General features: G+C 42.9%; 2 protein-coding genes across 2 annotated transcripts; both read right to left on the bottom strand.

The window, feature by feature from the left end:
* Positions 1-4696: 4696 nt before the first annotated feature.
* tpbga (trophoblast glycoprotein a) lies at positions 4697-8554 on the bottom strand. The gene is made up of 2 exons (XM_051390054.1): positions 7368-8554; positions 4697-7073 (listed from the first exon to the last, which is right to left on the bottom strand). The coding sequence occupies exons 1-2, from the start codon at positions 7619-7621 to the stop codon at positions 6230-6232; spliced, it is 1098 nt and encodes a 365-aa protein (XP_051246014.1). The 5' UTR covers positions 7622-8554; the 3' UTR covers positions 4697-6229.
* Positions 8555-8693: 139 nt separating this feature from the next.
* Positions 8694-18290, bottom strand: tmem222b (transmembrane protein 222b). The gene is made up of 6 exons (XM_051390055.1): positions 18124-18290; positions 17135-17219; positions 15146-15177; positions 14904-15000; positions 14682-14812; positions 8694-12339 (listed from the first exon to the last, which is right to left on the bottom strand). Exons 1-6 carry the CDS (start codon positions 18240-18242, stop codon positions 12252-12254), a joined length of 552 nt encoding a protein of 183 aa, XP_051246015.1. The 5' UTR covers positions 18243-18290; the 3' UTR covers positions 8694-12251.

An 18290-nucleotide genomic window follows, 5' to 3' on the forward strand; every position in this document is an offset into this window, starting at 1 on the left:
CCAGAATTTGAAATAATGAAGGTAATAATAATGAGCTTAAGTCTCCTCCCTCCAGGAAGGCGAGAGGTCAAACTACCTACGGAGAGTTCACACCCAACACATTCCACGCGCAGCTCGAGGATTCATCATCAGAGAGGCTGCACTCTTTCCACTTCAGATTACAGCTGAAGATAAAGTTACAGGATCATTCCAGTGCAACACTGGGCCTATTGCTGGAGCTTTGGTCATCGTTACTACTGGTCATGATAACAGTTCTCACCAAAGTAAATGCTGAGATGTAAACAGGTTCATCACTACAACAAAGCCAACAGTTTAGCAATTTAGCAGATTATATAAACCACTTTATCTGGAGGTAAAACTAAAAGTGAGTACATTAATGTACATAACAAATTGTCATTGTACAGGAAAACCTTAGTGTATAAAACAACAAAGCCATCTCACCTAGTGGTTTATTTAAAAACTGATTAACTGACTCATTTTTTAACACTTTTGACTTCTTTCTAGTGATGCTGCTGTTTCAAAATCTCAACAGTTAACTTGGTGTGTACAGTGTTATTGCTGATAGGAGTGATGACAGATATAAGTTGTCATAAAACCAGAAGCTCCGGTGTGTAACATTTATTAGGGTCTATTGGCAGAAATTGAATATAATATTCAAAGGTATGTTTTCATTAGGGTATAATCACCTGAATATAGGAATCATTGTGTTGTTGTTACCTTAGAATGAGTCTTTATCTACAGAGGCAGCAGGTCCTCTTCTACAGAGTCCACCATGTTTCTACAGTAGCCCAGAATGGACAAACCAAACACTGGTTCTACATAGGGCCGTGTTTCGCAAGTTTCTTAGAAGGCATGGCTAGCATTTTGAACTTTTTCGCTGAGAACAGCTGCATGCTGTGGCTGGAAACAAGGTCTATCAGAGCAGTGAGGACATAAACAGTCAGAAAACCCAAACAATCTTAAAGACATTAAAATGCTCTGTAACAGCAGAGTCGGTTGAGTGGGAGTTCTCTGTGGGTTTATCACTACTAAGTGCAATTACAGGCATTCGATCTATTGTTCATATAAGAATATTTATTGCTGCAGCTCATAAAATGTCTACTATACAGTAACTGAACTAAAAAGTGGAAGAAAACCATAGCCAGCAATAAATAAAGTCACTGACTATGAACCATTGTGAGTCTGCTGATGGGAGCTTTGATCCCAGGTGACTTCAAATGACTCCTGTTTCCAGCCAGACTATTGTATTTGCCCGGCCCTCTGCTCAATTCCAGCCCAACTCATCGATGCATGAAGCAGATGATGAAGTAGTGCAGGAGTTCTGAGTATCTCGTCCTTTCTTTAAAACGGGTCAAGGCCATTTATAATGAAGCAGCGACACAGGCCTTATTCCTTTTCGCTGAGAGGACCAGAGGAGAGACTCTTTAATGAATTATAGTGGAATCATTCATCTTCATACTGTGTTGTTCTATTCGCTGTGTTACCTTTTCTTTACATTTCAGCACATGATGTAAGGCTCAGCTTTAGGGGCTCATTTAGAATTTGAGAGAATAAGGCAGGATGGGACACAGGGAAATATGTCTCTCTAATTCAAAAACTCCCTAACCTCATCCTCCTATAAACAACCACAGAAACAACAAAACAAAACTTCTGACAAGTCACATGGATCAAGAGATTGATTCGTGGCCAGCTGGAGGACAGCGGAGCCAGCAACGAGGCTTCGGGACACTCTCAGCTCGGAGGCCCAGAGGAGGGGAAGTCGTGGGGGTGGTGGTGGTGGGACTATAAACCCTGGCAGAGCCGTGCTGTTGCTCCGTTTACAGTTGTAGTCAATTCGGAGATCAATGGAGACACGGCAATGAAGACTTCAGAGGGGAGCTGCATTGTTGCGGTGGAGTGTTTTACATGAGCCTTTCTTTCATACGAGACAGGACTTTGTTGAGAGCATTTGTTTCTCATTTTCCACGAGTCTGGGGATCCATTGCGGTTTTGCACCAAGAGGTTTTTGTTTAAATTTCAAGAGTATAAAGAATCCCATTATGACATGTGAACACATACATGTACAAACTCTGTGGTGGAACTGATAGATTACACAATTAAACCCAAATCAAATCCTTTGTACTGTGAGTTAAAGTGAATTCTCCTCCCTTTCTGTCTGAGGACATTTAAACTGTAATGATAGTGCAGCTATTGTGCTTTTTTCTCCATTTTTCAAAACAGGATAAAACAATTTTTGGACATTTTTGGAAACATCTCCCTTGGTGGGAATTTCCCAGTGCCAGCAGTTGACTGACGATTAAGGAGTGGCGTTGCTTGCTATGCTGTGACAGTCTCTTCAATCCACGTACAGGTAATGGGACTTTGAAATTGTGCGCAGTGCACAAAGTCCTATTTTACATGCAGGTGATTCGCCAATCCCTGCCATTCAATTCTTAGGATTTAAGACAAACAGGAAAGAAGAAGTCAGGTGAATGTTGTTGACAGTCGCAGTTTGGTCAAGTTTAGGTGCAAAATCTACTTGGTTAGTTTTAGTAAAAGATCCTGATGTAAACACACAAACCACACTGTCCTAGGTGAAAGCCCTGGACTTTGTCAGCCTTTATACTACGTCACCTCATAGAAGTTAGTGGGAAGGATTAGCATATCACCTGCATGCAAACTTGGACTTTGGCGTATGCGCTGCAAGCAATCTGAGTCTAAAGTCGTCATAGTTATACACCATTGGGTAAGGCTGGGCTGGCTGTCAACTTCTTCTTCGCTGGGGAGTGCAGCTGCTAAAAGCCAATGGTTCATTAAAGGTCCGGTGTGTAACATTTAAGAGGATCTATTAGCAGAAAAGGAATATATGTTTTCATTAGTGTATAACCCCTAAAAATAAGAACTTTAAATGTCTTCCTTTTCTAACCATACTGATTTCTTAGGGAAAATAATCACTTTAGTTTCAGATTGACTTAGATAGATATTGATAGAAAGAGAAATAAAAGACACTATCTCAATACAGCTTCAACAAATACTATGATTGTGTGTGTACGTAGGGTGCGCTTAAGCTTGTCGGCTCTAGCCTTTATGAAAGTGATAAATGGGGGGCCAGTTGGCTTTAATGGTTAGTTGGGCCAGCTGTAGTCTTACCAACTCCTCTTCGCTTGCATCCAACAAGCGAGCAGGGGCAAACACAATTAGTCACATTGATCAAGTGAGCAGCAGAACAATGGGTAATACCCCACTGGTACCACTTCTGTGGTTTAGTTGCCACCTTCACTGACCAGACTGGTTGGACATGATGGATAGGCTGCATACAGGAAGCTGGGAGAATGAATTCATTGATCTCACATAAATATCAAGTTCATTGTTAAAAGAAGGAAGAGGAAGATGAGGGAGACTGTTTCACTGTCCTGTGCATGGTTTGGTTTTAGAAGTGGGCAACCAAATGTTACGCTGAAAGTATGAAATGACTGTTTAGTGATGGCAAATGTAAATGATGACATGTGTCCTCAGTTGAGAGAGACAGCTGTGTTTGTCATAGCATGCCAGTGGAGGGGGGTAGATGCCACTTCGTCTCTGTCGTCATGCTGCTGACTGTTGTGGTCTCTTTTTAACATGTTCAATTCCTCACAGATGTGGCGTTCACTTTTAAGGCATATTCCCTATCATGGCCATTAAACCCATGTAATGGTGCCAAGATGTTCCCGGAGACAGGAGGCGTATAAAATAAAAGGCCTGCTGTGCTGCAGAGGAATGCTCTCTAAACGGAAAAGAAATACTTTCATTCTTTGCATTCTGGATTCTGCAATAGCAGAAACCACATGCTGCACATACAGCAACATAAAGCTGTGAAAAGTTTTTAAAACTGCTTCCTCGATCGAAACCTCAGCGGTGTGACAAATGGCTTGTGGGAATACAAGACATGGCAAAGCAAGTTGGAATAAAGATGTGATCTTTTAATCAGATATGTGTCACATACAGTCTGAAAGAACTCTGTAATTGGAGCAATCTCTCTCTTTTTAACAAGCCACTCTTTTGCACTGAGAGTAATGGAGAACGTCTGGATGTATTTGTAGGGTTCCTCTCTTTTCATTGCATTCCTGCTGAGACAATCTTGCACAGCCTATAGCAAACAGACCATATATTTTTCAAACAGGCAGACTCATAAAAGGACAAAAAAAGCACGGCTCCTGATCCACACTTTAATGAGCGAAAACGGAAGTAATGACTTGCAGGGAATAATCTTTCTCTCTGCTCCGCCAGTTGACACCAATAACCCGTGGCCGGCGTAGTGCCCCGGCTGTGACACGTTGTGTAATCGCATATGAAATTTTCTCCCAGGATTTTCTCCCGCTGGCAATTATTAAGAATGATGACACTTTTAACAATGGCTGGATCAGAGCGCTCAACTTTGTCATCATGAGTGAATCCTATTACGCGGCAGCATAATAGCCGTCTGTGAAGACAGACAGAGAGTGAGTATCACAAGGCATCTTTTTGCACTGGAAAACAAAGCTTATTTCAGGCGTCTCGCCATCCGAGCCGCCCTTTGTGTCAGCGTACGAGCCTCAATTGTTTTCCCCTCAGCGAGTAAATGCCTGTGTTAATGTGCTTCTGCAGAGGAATGATACCTGCAAACATTATGAGCACCATCATTTCTGCTGTTTCATAACACACAAGATTACATTTGTGTTAAATGAGTGCACAGACACCGTGACTTTCTGAAGCTTTATTTTGTCATTACACATGCGGTAAAAATGGCTCAGAGTCATAAACATTTCTGGATTGCTATCAGAGGAGTTTGGAGAACATCTTGATAGGACTGAAGATGCTACTTTGGCTTTGAACAATGGTAAGCTGTTTCAGTTAACTCCAGGTCTCCTTTCCCCACCCCTTCCCAAATACCTAGATAGCCAGCAATTTGGGCAATAAACACTTTGAAGAATGGCAGCTTGCCACCCCCTCTCCCTGTCTGTGTTTGTCTCACTTTGCAGCATCAAAAGGCCACGGAGAATTGCTTTTGTAATGTAGCCACTTGGAAAAACAGGGACGACACATGTGACATTTGAGAAAAGAAGACTACCATGTTTTCTCTGGGATTCATGCAGGTTGTAATTCAATTTAAACATGCATGTAAAATGGAAGGCTTGGGATTTCACTGAGAAATACATGTATTGACACACACATCTCTGGATGTCTGTGTTATTTAAGGAATTGCTCTAAGAAAACAACTTTCACACTTTTCTTAGCGTAACCCCCCAATTGTAAAAGTATAGAAAAAAAAAAAGGATGAGAACACTCTTTTTTTCTTTGCTCACCCCTCAACTGGTCAGAGCGAGCTGCTGAATGAAACAATGCAGCTGGTGTTTCAGAATCATCTGTATCTTATCATTGGAAAAAATCCCCTAAACAGAAAAACATGGAGAGCCAGACTGTTCCTTCAAAGAGCTTCCAGAGCGGCTGTTGTCTTTAAGGAGGGAGGGGGATTGCTTTCAGCGGACTCAGCCCGGGACTGGTTCTCATCATTTTGACAATAAAACTCAAGGAGTTGAAACAAAGCAACGTTTCATGAAAAAAAAAAAAAAAAAACGTGGGGGCTAGGAGATTTCCGCTGGTCTGTGCTGAATTGTCCCCCACCCCCCTCCCCTCCCATCCAATCCAACAGCAGAAGAGGAGCAGAGTGGTGATTTTAGGAGGGCTTTTGGAAAAGCTCTGGAGGCTTAATTCTTCTCTGGCACCCCGGGGCTGAAGGACGGAGGGCTTGAAGTGGTTCAAAGATGAGTGATTGTGCTTTAAACTCCCAGAGGTTTGTTTTTGTTCTGTCAGGATTTTTATTGCAGCATTCTGTTGCTCTTTCACCAGCTAAACATGGAGATCTGACACGGAATAATGAATGAAAACGTGCCATGTGGAGTTCAGTTTAGATCACTCTATTGATTCAGAAACAATACCCATCTGACTTTAGGCACTTGCTGCTTTTGTGTGGAGATCAATGAACTCGCTTCACAACATTCACGTCCATTTGACTCAGAGAACGAACTATCTGACATATTCTGCATTAAAGGAGCGTATTGGTTGTGCAATGAGGAAAGATGGGCAGTGCATGCTTTAATCGACAAGGCAGAAGGATTAATAACGCTATTGTATGTATATATTTACAGACACATCTGTACAATTTTTACATTTTGCTACTGATAAATGCATTAGAAAAGAGTCATTAGAAAACACACCGGGGGTGACTGTCTGCTCACATGTCACCGGTCGTAGAGACCTGTGATAACCTGGGGCCAGAGTCGAGCTCGAAGCGGTAGTGGTAGCCCTCCCACACCTCCCTGCAGGCGTCGCGCAGGTCATAGACCCGCTTCTTGATGCCCTTGCGGTTGAGATAAAGTACGAATAGGAAGATGAGGCCCACGAAACCCAGGACAATGCCCAAGAAGACGTAAGAGGTCTGCAAGGCAAGGTCGGCCCCTGCGTTCCTCTGGTGGCACCCCAGGGTCAGCGTGCCCACGGCAAGCATGGATGTGTTCCTCATACTAACCGGGAAGGCGCACACCAGGTCCTCAGCATCCCTGATACGTCCCTGTGATCTGTTGAGCCACAGAGCGAAAGGTTCGATCCCGCACTTGCACGTGAACGGGTTTTCCCCCAGCAGAAGAGTAGTGCCGGGCAGGGAGTCCAGCTCATGTAGACCCTCCTCGGGCACCGTCTTGAGGGCGTTGAGCGTCAGGTCCAGCTCCTCCAGGCGCTCCAAACCCGAGAAGGTGGAGTTGTGGATGGCCACCAAGGAGTTGTTGGAGAGCTGGAGCCGCTGCAGGCTGGTCAGGTGGGAGAAGATGCGTGAGGGTAAGTAGATGAGGCTGTTGTCAGAGAGGTCCAGTCCCCTCAGGCTCCCCAGGGAGCTCCAGCGGAGAGAGGTGGCCAAGTCCATCACCGAAGAGTGGTTGTAGAGGGCTCGGCTCAGGTTGAGCTCCCGCAGAGACTGCACGGTGAAGGCCTCGGGGTGAATGACCGCCAGCTGGTTGTTGCTCAGATCCAGAGAGCGAAGGCTGCGGAGCCCGGCGAAGGTGTGGGATTCCACCTCGGAAATTCTGGATTTGAGGAGATCCATGAGAGATCATTCTCACTTTTAAATCACATACAAGAGCAAGAAAGGAACAGGAACGGAGGTTTGCTGACATAATAACAGGACTGCTTTATTCTGGATCTAAACTAAAATAAAACTGAATGTGATTGTCATTCCAATACACTTTGAAAGCCTGCAAAGCCCCTGTTTGTGTCATATCACCAAAATCATAAAAATCTGCTTAGCTGCTATATTTAAGGAACAATGAGTGAAAGTAGTAGTTCAGTCTGTAGGAACATTACAATGATGACAGTCTTACCTGTTATTGCTCAGAGACAGGTTGGTCACATTCTCCAGCCCTTTAAAACACTCGGGGTCAATTCGACCGATTTGATTCCCAGTTATGAACAGATTCCTGGTGTATCCAGGGATACCGGTCGGGATACTCCGCAGGTCTCTGGAGACGCACTTCACGGTGTGAGCCGCCTCCGAGCACTCGCAGCGCGGCGGGCACGACGCGTAAACGGAGCCGAGCAGCGCGCAAAAAACAATGCGCCGCGCCAAGTCCAGCATGTTGGAGAGGGAGTGTGCGGTCCGAGAGCGGCGAGCGGGAACGCAAAAAGAAACACACCGTAAAACGTAGAAACAGAACGCTCAGCTCCTCCGAGACATCATCCTCCTCCGCCGTCCCGGCTGGGAATGCGCTTCAACTTTGCATCTCTGCACGAAGTGTGGCCGGGAGGCAGGGTCTGATTTCCATGAGAACAAAACTGGGGGTCGCGCTGATCAGAGGGGGTGTTTGATCCTGAGCCGTGGCAAAGCGGGGCGTCGCTTCTCCCGCAACAATGAAGTTAAAAGGACCATCGCCTTGTTGTGTGATGATATGCGGGGAGGGGCTTCTCTCCTGCCTGCGCCCCGTCCGGATCCACGAGATCTTCCTCTCAGCCCAGAGGACACACTGCTGGAAGGAGAGACTGGAGAGGAGAAAGTGGTTCAGATCTCTCTCTCTCTCCCTCTCTCTCTCTCTCTCTTTATGACATTTACTGGCGTCAGCCAATATTGCAGCCCCTCACACCTGGGCCCAAATGTGGAGAGTCTGGACTTTTGGTTGTAATAGACCAAATACAGCAGGAGATCTGTTCCCTACATTAACAGTCCCATCAGAGTTTAACACCCACTCTGTATGGTAATGTAGTTCTCTTCTATTATTCATCTATTTTTGGTTTATTTGACTTTGCCATAACTTTAACATTTACCAGTGGTGAATTTGATGTCCCTGGTCATTCCCACCTACCCAGGTGGTATGGTAAACATGGGGGAGGGGTGTTTTAGGGGCCAGACTGCAAAGCCTTTGATCCCCCTTTTTCTTGAATACCATGATGCTCTGCAGGATAATGGCCACTGAGTGGGACTTCGGAGTATCAAAGCTGTGACGGCTTCCCCTTCCTTAATGTTTATTCTGACAGCTTATAATGATTATTACAGGAATCACTTCTGAGTGTATTTATAGAAGCTTCAGGAGGACACTCTGCCTTTCATGGCTCACAGAACCTTGAAATCCCAACATGATCCCTCCCACTGACAGCCTCGATGAAACACAGTCGTCATAATTCAATGATGGAAGTTAAAAAAAAACTCCCACAAATTTCTACAATAATAGACATCTTTATTGGTATTATAGCTGTAAGTCATAAACACATTCATTTTCAGTTCACACAGTCACTTGCAGGAGTCTTGAATTTCCATGTGGACTATATGATCCACTGCAGAAGAGATATTTTTGGAGAAATTATAGAAATGAAAGAGTGTTGAAACTGCAGACTAGTATAAGTATATATGGATCGTGGCACTAATAATAGCATCCCAACTGTCTTTTGTGAAGGGACTGAATCGCTAGGACCACAGGTCTCCGCATTCCTGGACCTGGCTCTTGGATACAACAAGGCACCGCAGCAGGCAGCATCTAAAACCATTCAAATGATCTCTGCTGCATTCTTGCACGTGCACTCCGATAAAGGACCGGTGTACTATTTCTGTCTCTCTTCCTAAAACAATTATATATGTTTATATGTCAGAAGCAGTACTAGTGACAATGTTTTGAGTTTGATCAACTGATCTCAAAGGGCCATTCATTCATTACCTTCAACAGCTCCAAATGTAATGAATGAGCTGTTTCACTGAAGACAACAAGGACACAGTTTGTCTCCTATTTTTCCGACATTTAGCGCAATTACAGAGAACCGAAAGGATCTGCGCTGTTCTGTTTGTTTCTATGGAGTATTTTCCACAGCCACGTTCACTGAGGTTAGACAGAGATGTAAAATGTTTAGGCATAATGAGCATATTTTTATAATTTTTTTATTTTACACATGCTACTTTAAGTAACATCACAGTGGGGCTACCAGTCTGCTTGCTTGCATCCCAAGTCCCAAAAATCATGATTTCCCAATGATTTAGAATATAAACATGAAAGAGTTTGGGGCATAAAGTTGTATTAACGATAAAAGGTGATCTCTTCTAGAGCCTGACAGTCTTGATACGATACTGATTTTAGAGGGGGAAAGTTTACCCATATGGCATTGTGAATTTCTGCGCCTGAATGATGTTAAATAAAACATACACATTGTCAACCAATACTAGTTGACACTGCTAAGAACTGCTTTGTCTCTAATACTCTGTGCTGCCACAGTATTGTAAAGTGTAGCGACACCAAGCATTATATAACAGGGATAAAAGTTTTCATATCGGCGCACATCAGATGCCATATACGTCGATACCGATATGTATGCGATAGGCCGATATCGGCTGACCAATATATCAGTCGGGCTCTAGCCTCTTCACACTAGTTACTAGTGACATGGCTTCAAAAAAGTAAAAAGCGTCACAGTAAAAGGGGTAAATATTCCCCAGTGTGTTGTTATACAGATAGCAGCCACTATTCAAATTAAGGGCAAGATTCTCCATTTCTTTCCTTGTTTTAATGCTTTAAGAAAATGACTCCACTCACGCTTACAGTACAGGCTATTGCATCAAATCAGCATTAACCTAAGCAGGCCTGTTACAGTCTAATGTATTATTTATTCTTGCTGAGGGTTACCAGCAATCACATAAAACTGGAAAGAGATTAAAAGAAAGATATGGAGTAATAAATATAGAAATCAATCACTAGGCAGTTGGCTGCGATGAAATGCAGCTGATTAATAATCAAGAAGCCCCAGTATGAGTCAAACGTGAACTTTCTCTCTAAAACTCTCTTGCATGCATGCAATACACACATGCTGGCATGCAATCGCGTGCTTTCTCCAGTCGCTGTGTGACTAGCACACACACAAACACAAGATCACACACTCATTCAGGCACAAGTCTGCGTACTGTCGAGCAGAGATGATATGCAGTGGAAAACAAAAATGACATTAAATTATTCAAAAGAATATATCTGTAGACTGAGCGATCAAGTTTGCAAAGTATATAAAGAGCACCTGGTGTACAGTGTAATGTGTATTCAGGTATTTACAGGCAACATGGGTGAAATACACACAAGAGGCCACAGAATATCTTCTTTCAACAGAAGCTCAATGTGAAGAGCAAAGTCTAGAAAACTGGCACTATGTTAGCCCTAGTGTTAAACCCTTCATACAGAAAATAAAAACTCATTTGAATTCATAAGCTCACACTTAAAACGTCATCTCCTTGAGATTATTGCAGGTTGTTGGCCGGTTTATATATCAAAGCTTTGTGAAACAGCGCTGACATTTCACGATGACCTTCGAATCTGATCGGCAGAGGTGGGAACCAGCGGGAGCGACGCTGGTCAGGCGCTGGGGGAAAGTGGGGATATTCAGCAGGGGTTGGCGAGTGTGAAAAAACCTGAGGATCCTGGCTACCTGCTGCTTCTGGCAGCACCGCGGACAAAGAGAGGGCTCAACACTTTTTTTCCTGTTTGATTGCAAACAATGAGGGGATTTGAATTTACTCACGACAGCCATGGCAACGGATTTCGAGGTGCCAACCATTGCATGGAATTAACTTTTTTTTCTCTTTCAAAAATAACTACAAAACTGAAAATATAAAACATAAGGGATCTGTGAAAGAGGTCATTTGTAGGCACTGACTCTTGCTTCTTCCCATAAAGTCAAAATTAGTGATGAAAACAAAAAGATCAGACCGGTTTTCATGACTCTGACGTCAACAGGCTTTCCATTCAATAACTTAATGAGCTGTTCCACTAAAGAACAAGTTAACATATTTAAGGACACAGTTTGTGTTGGTCTGCCATTCTCCTACATTTGGCACAAGTATAGAAAACCAATAAAGAGCATTGCTATTCAGTTGGTATTTTCCACAGCCACATTCATCGAGGTTGCTACAATCATTGCACTGATGATCTGTAGTTAAATAGGTATGAAAACATTCATCGTAAACCTATTACAGTCGTACCATGAGGTGATACATGTAATGCAAACATATCTCTGAGAAAATATTTCTGTTTAGAAGATGCAGACTTGTTGATATCCTACGGCGTTCAGACTAAATACAAGTAAGAAAATATTTAGGTTTAATTTGCAGTAGTGTAGAAGAGCTACATTAGATCAAGCATGAAATGCAATAAATTCCCTAGAAAGGCATCTAATTGATTTAACATGTTTGTGCTCCCCAGTATAAAAATGGCATTCTGGAAGCACAGAAACATGGGATTACACTCCCAGTCCATTACAAAGTAAGGTCATCAAAATCTAAAAGCAAGGCATGGATGTGTTTCCCCTTAGAGAATTCAACAATGTATATACCTCTATTCAACTATTAATACAGCTACACAACTTGTACACTTTGCAGGTGGCGTGAACCTGCTGTTAGGCTTTCAATAATCATAATCCATTAAATGTGATGTGTTGTTCTGGTAGGTGTGGTGGTGGCGTTCAGTCACTTCGCTCAAAATAAATGACTGAATGTGAATGAATTTCCATCCCTGCGGCATTCCAGCTTCGCCACTGGAGCGCTGCCAGCAACAGTCCGCCTAGCATGTGTTGGTGTACATGTGTTGGGACATTCCTATTCAGCAATCATCTCTTGGAGGAGAGTAGTCCTTATCTCCTCAGTTCCCTTCGCTCGACACCGTGTGATGCCCCCCCTCCCCCTTTTTGTCTAAAAGGCCCCCCCCTGCATCCTGCAGGGGTTCCACTGCGTCCTCGACCTGCCTCCCAGGTCACCGCAGGTTGAGGGCCAGGGCCACTGTAAGGATGATGCCCATCAGCATCAGGAAAGGCAGCCAGGTCTTCAGGAAGCCTGCACAGCTGGATGAGACAGATGAAAGTGAGGAGAGGAGCACGGAGGGGATGATGTGCAAAAAAAAAGAAAGAAACAGAGGGTCATTTTTGTATGACCCTCCCCCCACACACAGTCCTTACAATGTTAATAACCCTGCACTTGCTGTTCCCATAACAACCATTTCAGTACAGACAATATGTACTGATGTTAACTTTTTCATGTTAAAACCCGTTCTCCCCTGCTGTGGAGGGAAACCAGTAGCTGCTATGAATAGACGGTTATGATACTAAAAGGAAAGCAAAGTCATCAGAGTCAGCAGTGATCTGACAGTCTGTGGACGGTGACACGTGGTCAGAAGTTGTGTTTCCCAGCGCATAAAAGTGGGGCGACACTTAGAGGTGACGTTAACATTAAACAAAGCCTCAGGGCACACTGAACTGACTCCTGGTCTGATCCTACAGCAGCATTTGTCAGCCACATTTTGGTTTTATTATAAGTTTCATTCAGAAAAACTGCATGCTTGGTTTGTTCTCTTTGGGTTGCTTCTCTGTAGTCCCGGGCTGTCTGTAAAAACAGATTCTTTTATTGGATCTGTGCAGCTGATTTCATGACAGCTCTTCAGTATTTTAATGCACGATGGCAATAAGCCAAGTGGCTATAGAGGGAAGTGAGAGTGCTGACTTCAATCGTCTTGTCTAATCAACTCCTTCACTTTCAATCACCAGAGAGCTAGTGGGATGTGTAGTCCATCCTTGTAACACCAGCATTCAAAGGGCTTGTGGAGGAATGTCCTATATACACTCTTAACACTGCCCAAGAATCAGGTCTCTCTCTCTCTCTCTCTCTCTCTCTCCTGTCCTGAGACACAACAAGTTCAAGGCATACCAGTGAAATCATGCTTGAGCCCCTGGGATCCCAGTGAGAACCTCATTCACAAGCTTCAGCCCTACTTCTTATGGTGGCTTTGAAGAGAGCAGCTGTAGATTACTGGGTATATAGGCATTAGTGTGTGCTTTTAAAGGAAATAAAATGCTGATATTTATGAACAGAATATCCTAATTGGCAATTTTCTGTGCCACTGCTAAAATATTTAAAACCATTCCAAAAAAATGCATGTTGTCCAGAATCACTATACTGATACTAGTATTATTGCACCTGCCCAAAGGCAATGAGTCTTTTCTACTTCTCTAGTCTTAATACCACTGTAACTGCAGCAGCTCATCATATCAGGGTTGCCACTCTTTTTAAGAAATCATTTTCCAGGACTTGTCTTGACAATACAGGATTTCACCTATTAGCCAATTAAAAGAAGTAGAAAGTGTTTGTTGCACGCACAATTGACATTTCTGTGCATGTATTCATCAACCACAATAACAAGACCACTGGGCTGCTTTTGTGACAATACTGCTTGTAGCTCCAGAAAAAACAGAGCCGAAAAGTGTCAAACTGCCTACAACGTTCTGTATGTAACAATGTGGTAAAATGAATGAAAATGTTCTTGAAAATACACAGGTGAACGATGTGTTTATCCTCATTACTCACTACACAGTTAATGCTATAAGACTAAATTGCTCAACAGTGCAGGCAGATGGTAGGAGCACACGAGCACATCTTTCATTGTGCTGGCTCTGCTACAGCACAACAGATCTGAAATCAAACAATGACTACAAGTTTGAAGTGCTTAGTCTTAACATTCATTTGATGGTGTTTAATGTCGGAGATACAACACAGAGACGTGAACAGGCACTTTCCTGGTGATGCTTTCAGGGGCTTCAGAGCCACAAGAATAAAAAACATAAGTGTGCTAATACTTTCTGTCTGGACTGCAGATTCCCTGAGACTGTGCAGCATTCACACTGGCCAGAGATTTGGTTTTTCCATGAAAAAGCAGAACTATTCAAAATGATTCCTTTTTATGTTTGGTGCTGCAAGTCAGTCGTGTATTTTCATTTTGAATCCACCCTTGGGACGTGTAGAGAACAACAAGCAGAATTAAAGCTGTTATCCATTATGTTTGTAAATTAATGTTAATGTAATGTGTGTGTGGTGGATTTTCCAACAGAAAAAACACACAAAGCAACTGTTGTTTGTTGCCATGGCTCTCTGTATTCTGCAACTAACAAATGGTGATTGGCCTGCAGAGGGTCACGCCTGTTTTGGTTGACAATGCCAAATGAGTCTATTGAGAGCGGAGCTGATGTGATTTACACCATAATTACATTTTCACACACTGAGATCAACAATATGATTCCAGCGGTATCCCAACAACTCAACCATCTTTGCCGTAGCTGGAACATTTTTTGTTTTCTGTACCATGTAACTCCAGCAAGCTGTGCTCCCACAGAATGGATATGTTGTCCCGTCTTACCTGACATGTTTTCCATGGATCAGAGCAAGGAGGCAGAGGTTGACCATGTTCCACGAGGTGCTGTTTTCATATCGCATCAGATTCAGAGCCATGGCGACGTGTGAGTGACAGTTGTCACAGCAGAGGTTGTGCTGTGGAGGAAACAGAGAGCACAAATCGTGACTGGTGTTTTCACTTTTGTAAAGTAAAATAAAAGACAGGTCCACAAGAGCACTTATTTACCATCCTGTGTTTATACTCCTCCGAGGCATCGTGCACCGCAGTGTCCCAGGCATTGGAGCCGCTAGCGTAGACTTTGCTGACGTCGAGCATCCAGTACCTACAGTCAAAGACAAAAACTAACTGGGCTGTTGTGTAGGACAGGTGGAAGGGAACAGGATTGGTTCTCACTATTCCTCTGGAGCGATGTGTTCATCAGTGTAACAGTGTAATCACTACATTCCAATAGATTTTCATTTACTTACTTTGTTGGTCTTCCAAAAGCCATGTTGTCCTCCTGCAAAAAAATAGAAAATCTTTATTTCTATTTATTATTTCAGAAGAGGCAAAGTGATTGTCATTGTACCTTCTGTTTTCACTAAGAGCAAAGACAGCTTCATCATTCGGTCCAAACCTGTGCAGCTAAATATTTGGCAGTAAAAATCTAAATCAGGCCTTTGAAAGATTTTCTAACTGAAAAACAAACACTCTCAATCTGTCTCAATCACATGTGCACTGACAGGGCGTTTGGGTTCCTTGGAAAACAGAATATGTAGTTCAGATGGTTTGGATAGTGGAATTTAGGAAATGTACCTCACATCCTGTTTGTCTGTATTCACCATCAACTTTGTTTGTGTGAGACGGCCAAGTCAAAACTATGAAGCTGCACATTGCAGCACCGCTATCTGGATGATCGGGTTCTCTGTTCCTCCGTATTGAAGAAGCTGAGCCCCTTATACCCCGCTACACGTTTATGCATCCCATGCATCCATTCCCCCGCAGCTTTAGTCATGTGTCAAGATTATTATGATAATCACGTAGTATTTTTGACTTGGGAATCTTCACAACACCGTGTGTAAAAATGACCCTCAATTGCTCTGAGGGGAAAATTTAAGAAATCGTTAAATAGTTTGGTGGTTCTATAAAGCACAACTAAATGTGGTCTGTCATACTTTGGGGTCTATCGGATTTGGTTCTCACACATCAAGTTTTTTGGGACCATGCTTTACTCTGTGGTTGTATGTTGTTGCAGTCAGATCGAATAGACTTCAAAGTTGTGTGTAACAGCTGTGTTTTTTGGAGAGGAAACCGCACTGGCTATGATTTCTTTCCCAGCAAAGGCCCAATGAGTGCAACTTACAGTGGGAAAGTTGAGTGAAAGTGAATTATTGTGTCTAGGTCAAATGAAATATCGTTGCTTTTCTACACTGCTGTCAGTTCAAAATTTCAAGCACTTTGCATGCATATAAAGGCAGCCCCCTCAGTCATGTGATTGGGATCACACAGAGGACACCGGCAAAACGACACCAGATTGCCTGGAAAAGTTTAACCTGGCTCAACGTTTGCCACAACACGACCCCATTCGACAAGGCGTTGGGCAATCGAATACATGCAAGCACACCATCCTGGTAGACTACTCTGCAACATGAACGCAGTATTTCTACTGTTAACTTCTTGTGAGAAAAGATAACACAATTAACGCCAGAGTTGTAGAGTCCATCCTCACAGACTGCTGTGCAGTGCAATTGTGCCTGTTAAGCTTTCAACCTCATGGATCTATTACCTAAACTGGACTTCCTGGATCATATTTCATGATCTCACTGGTACCTGAAGCAACAACCCTACCAATCAATGCACCTTGCAATTTAATGCAGGGCTGTTTTTGGTCTGAATGTGCACTTATTTAAAAAAAAAAACAAAAAAAAAACTCTCTTTCTGCTTACTGAATCTTTCTGCAATCCTGAAAGTTACTGCACCTTCATCTGGACATATTGTACAGTTTGTGTCCACTGTTTATGAAATGGCTGCTGCAACTACATATGGTTACAAGCTACAAACTTAAAAGTTGTGTATTTAGGCAAAAAAACATAAGAGTTTAAAACATTTTGAAAATACAGATGGAGAGCAAAGAGGTGGATTATTCAGCAGGGGTGGTTTGATAAGTGTCCTTTGTTTTGCTGTAAAACAAGAGATGCCACTGGAATCTGTTGTAAGTGCCTGTAATGCCTGTAACTGCCACCCTCTGAAGGAACAAGTTATAAACTTTTCTACTTTCAAGCTGAAAGGGTTTGATGTTTTCAGGGGACTACTCCTTAAAACTTAAATTCTGCACTTTAAGCTCATTCTCAGTCTAACTTGACATCCATTGTGTTAGTGTAGAGCTGCTGTACAGTGGCTTAATTTCCACATACAGGCTCTAACATCCTCTCAAAACTGACTTATGCAAAGCTCACAGGACCACAGTCATTACTCACTGAGACAAAGTAAGGTCCAGCAAAGTCCCGGATGACACCAGTGGAGGTGCAGATTCCCATGTGGCCAATGAATGGAAGCAGCCATCTGGACAAAAACACATGCACGTTAACATCACAGCACGGAAATAGTTTCTATCTTTCCCCCCCCCAGGGGTTAGGGTTACTGTTAAATATACAGCACTCTTTGTGGAGAGATACACTTATTGTGGAGGTATGGCTCAATTACATGTATAACATAACCGTGTTGTAGTTAAAAAGTAACAACTAATTCACTTTCACATAACAACATCTGGTTCTGAAACTCAAACTGACTCGAGTCTTCTAGTTTCAAGTTCTGTTGTCTTTATACAGAAGTCCTGAAATATGATTGTATTGTGAAGTCCACAAAACCCCATTTGATCAGATGGTTACCCCCCCCCCAACTAACAGCACACTGTGCATATATATATTATATACGCATTCACACACGTTTTGTTGTAACAATATCACTCGAACATAAAAAGTAAAAAGCATGATTTTGATACTTAGCATGTTGAAAAACTGAAAACAGTATGAAAGTGTATCACTGACAAATAGTACTGCGGAAATACCATAAGCACTTTGGAACTTTTGAAGCCAAATCCACTCCCACTGTAAGGCTGGTTTCACGCATGGTAAACTTAAGCCTTCAACTTCTCAGCATATAAACACGTTTATGTGTTGTTTTTTGTTTCCCGTTGTGTTTACTTGTTGTTATTGACGTTAAAATGTTTGCCCAATTATATATCTTATGCACCGAAATACATTTATATTTTAAATGACACTCTGAAATGTGTTGTGAATTCATGACTCCGACTCTTGCTAACAGCAACGCCGCACTAACACAACCAGCAACAGGACGCTACTGTAACACATCTGCTAGCTAGCTAGGCTAATAAAGCCGTCACTTCGCCCCATGTCCCGAGGTTTCGACCAAAAGCCGAGTGGCACAGTGGACGGCGATAACTCACGACAACACGGGAATGGGGGTCCACACAATACAGTAAGGATAGCGACTGGTCTCTGGGTTTATTTTCTCGGACGCTATGTGGTAATTCTTCATGGTGTCTTTATCAACAACATCCGCCATCACCAGCTGTGGAAAATGAACTTCATTTGTCCCACTTACAGCTGCGTC

This window comes from Dicentrarchus labrax, unplaced genomic scaffold (genome assembly GCF_905237075.1).
Source record: "Dicentrarchus labrax unplaced genomic scaffold, dlabrax2021, whole genome shotgun sequence".
NCBI classification, from domain to species: domain Eukaryota; kingdom Metazoa; phylum Chordata; class Actinopteri; family Moronidae; genus Dicentrarchus; species Dicentrarchus labrax.

Excerpts from the sequence above, each read along its gene's own strand:
- tmem222b (XM_051390055.1), bottom strand. The coding sequence starts at position 18,242 with ATGGCGGATGTTGTTGATAAAGACACCATGAAGAATTACCACATAGCG. Across the intron at positions 15,178-17,134 it reads CTGGACCTTACTTTGTCTCA|GAGGACAACATGGCTTTTGG; the intron begins GTGAGTAATGAC and ends ATTTTTTTGCAG. Across the intron at positions 14,813-14,903 it reads AGGAGTATAAACACAGGATG|CACAACCTCTGCTGTGACAA; the intron begins GTAAATAAGTGC and ends TTTCCTCCACAG.
- tpbga (XM_051390054.1), bottom strand. The coding sequence starts at position 7,621 with ATGCTGGACTTGGCGCGGCGCATTGTTTTTTGCGCGCTGCTCGGCTCC. Across the intron at positions 7,074-7,367 it reads CTGTCTCTGAGCAATAACAG|AATTTCCGAGGTGGAATCCC; the intron begins GTAAGACTGTCA and ends CCTCAAATCCAG.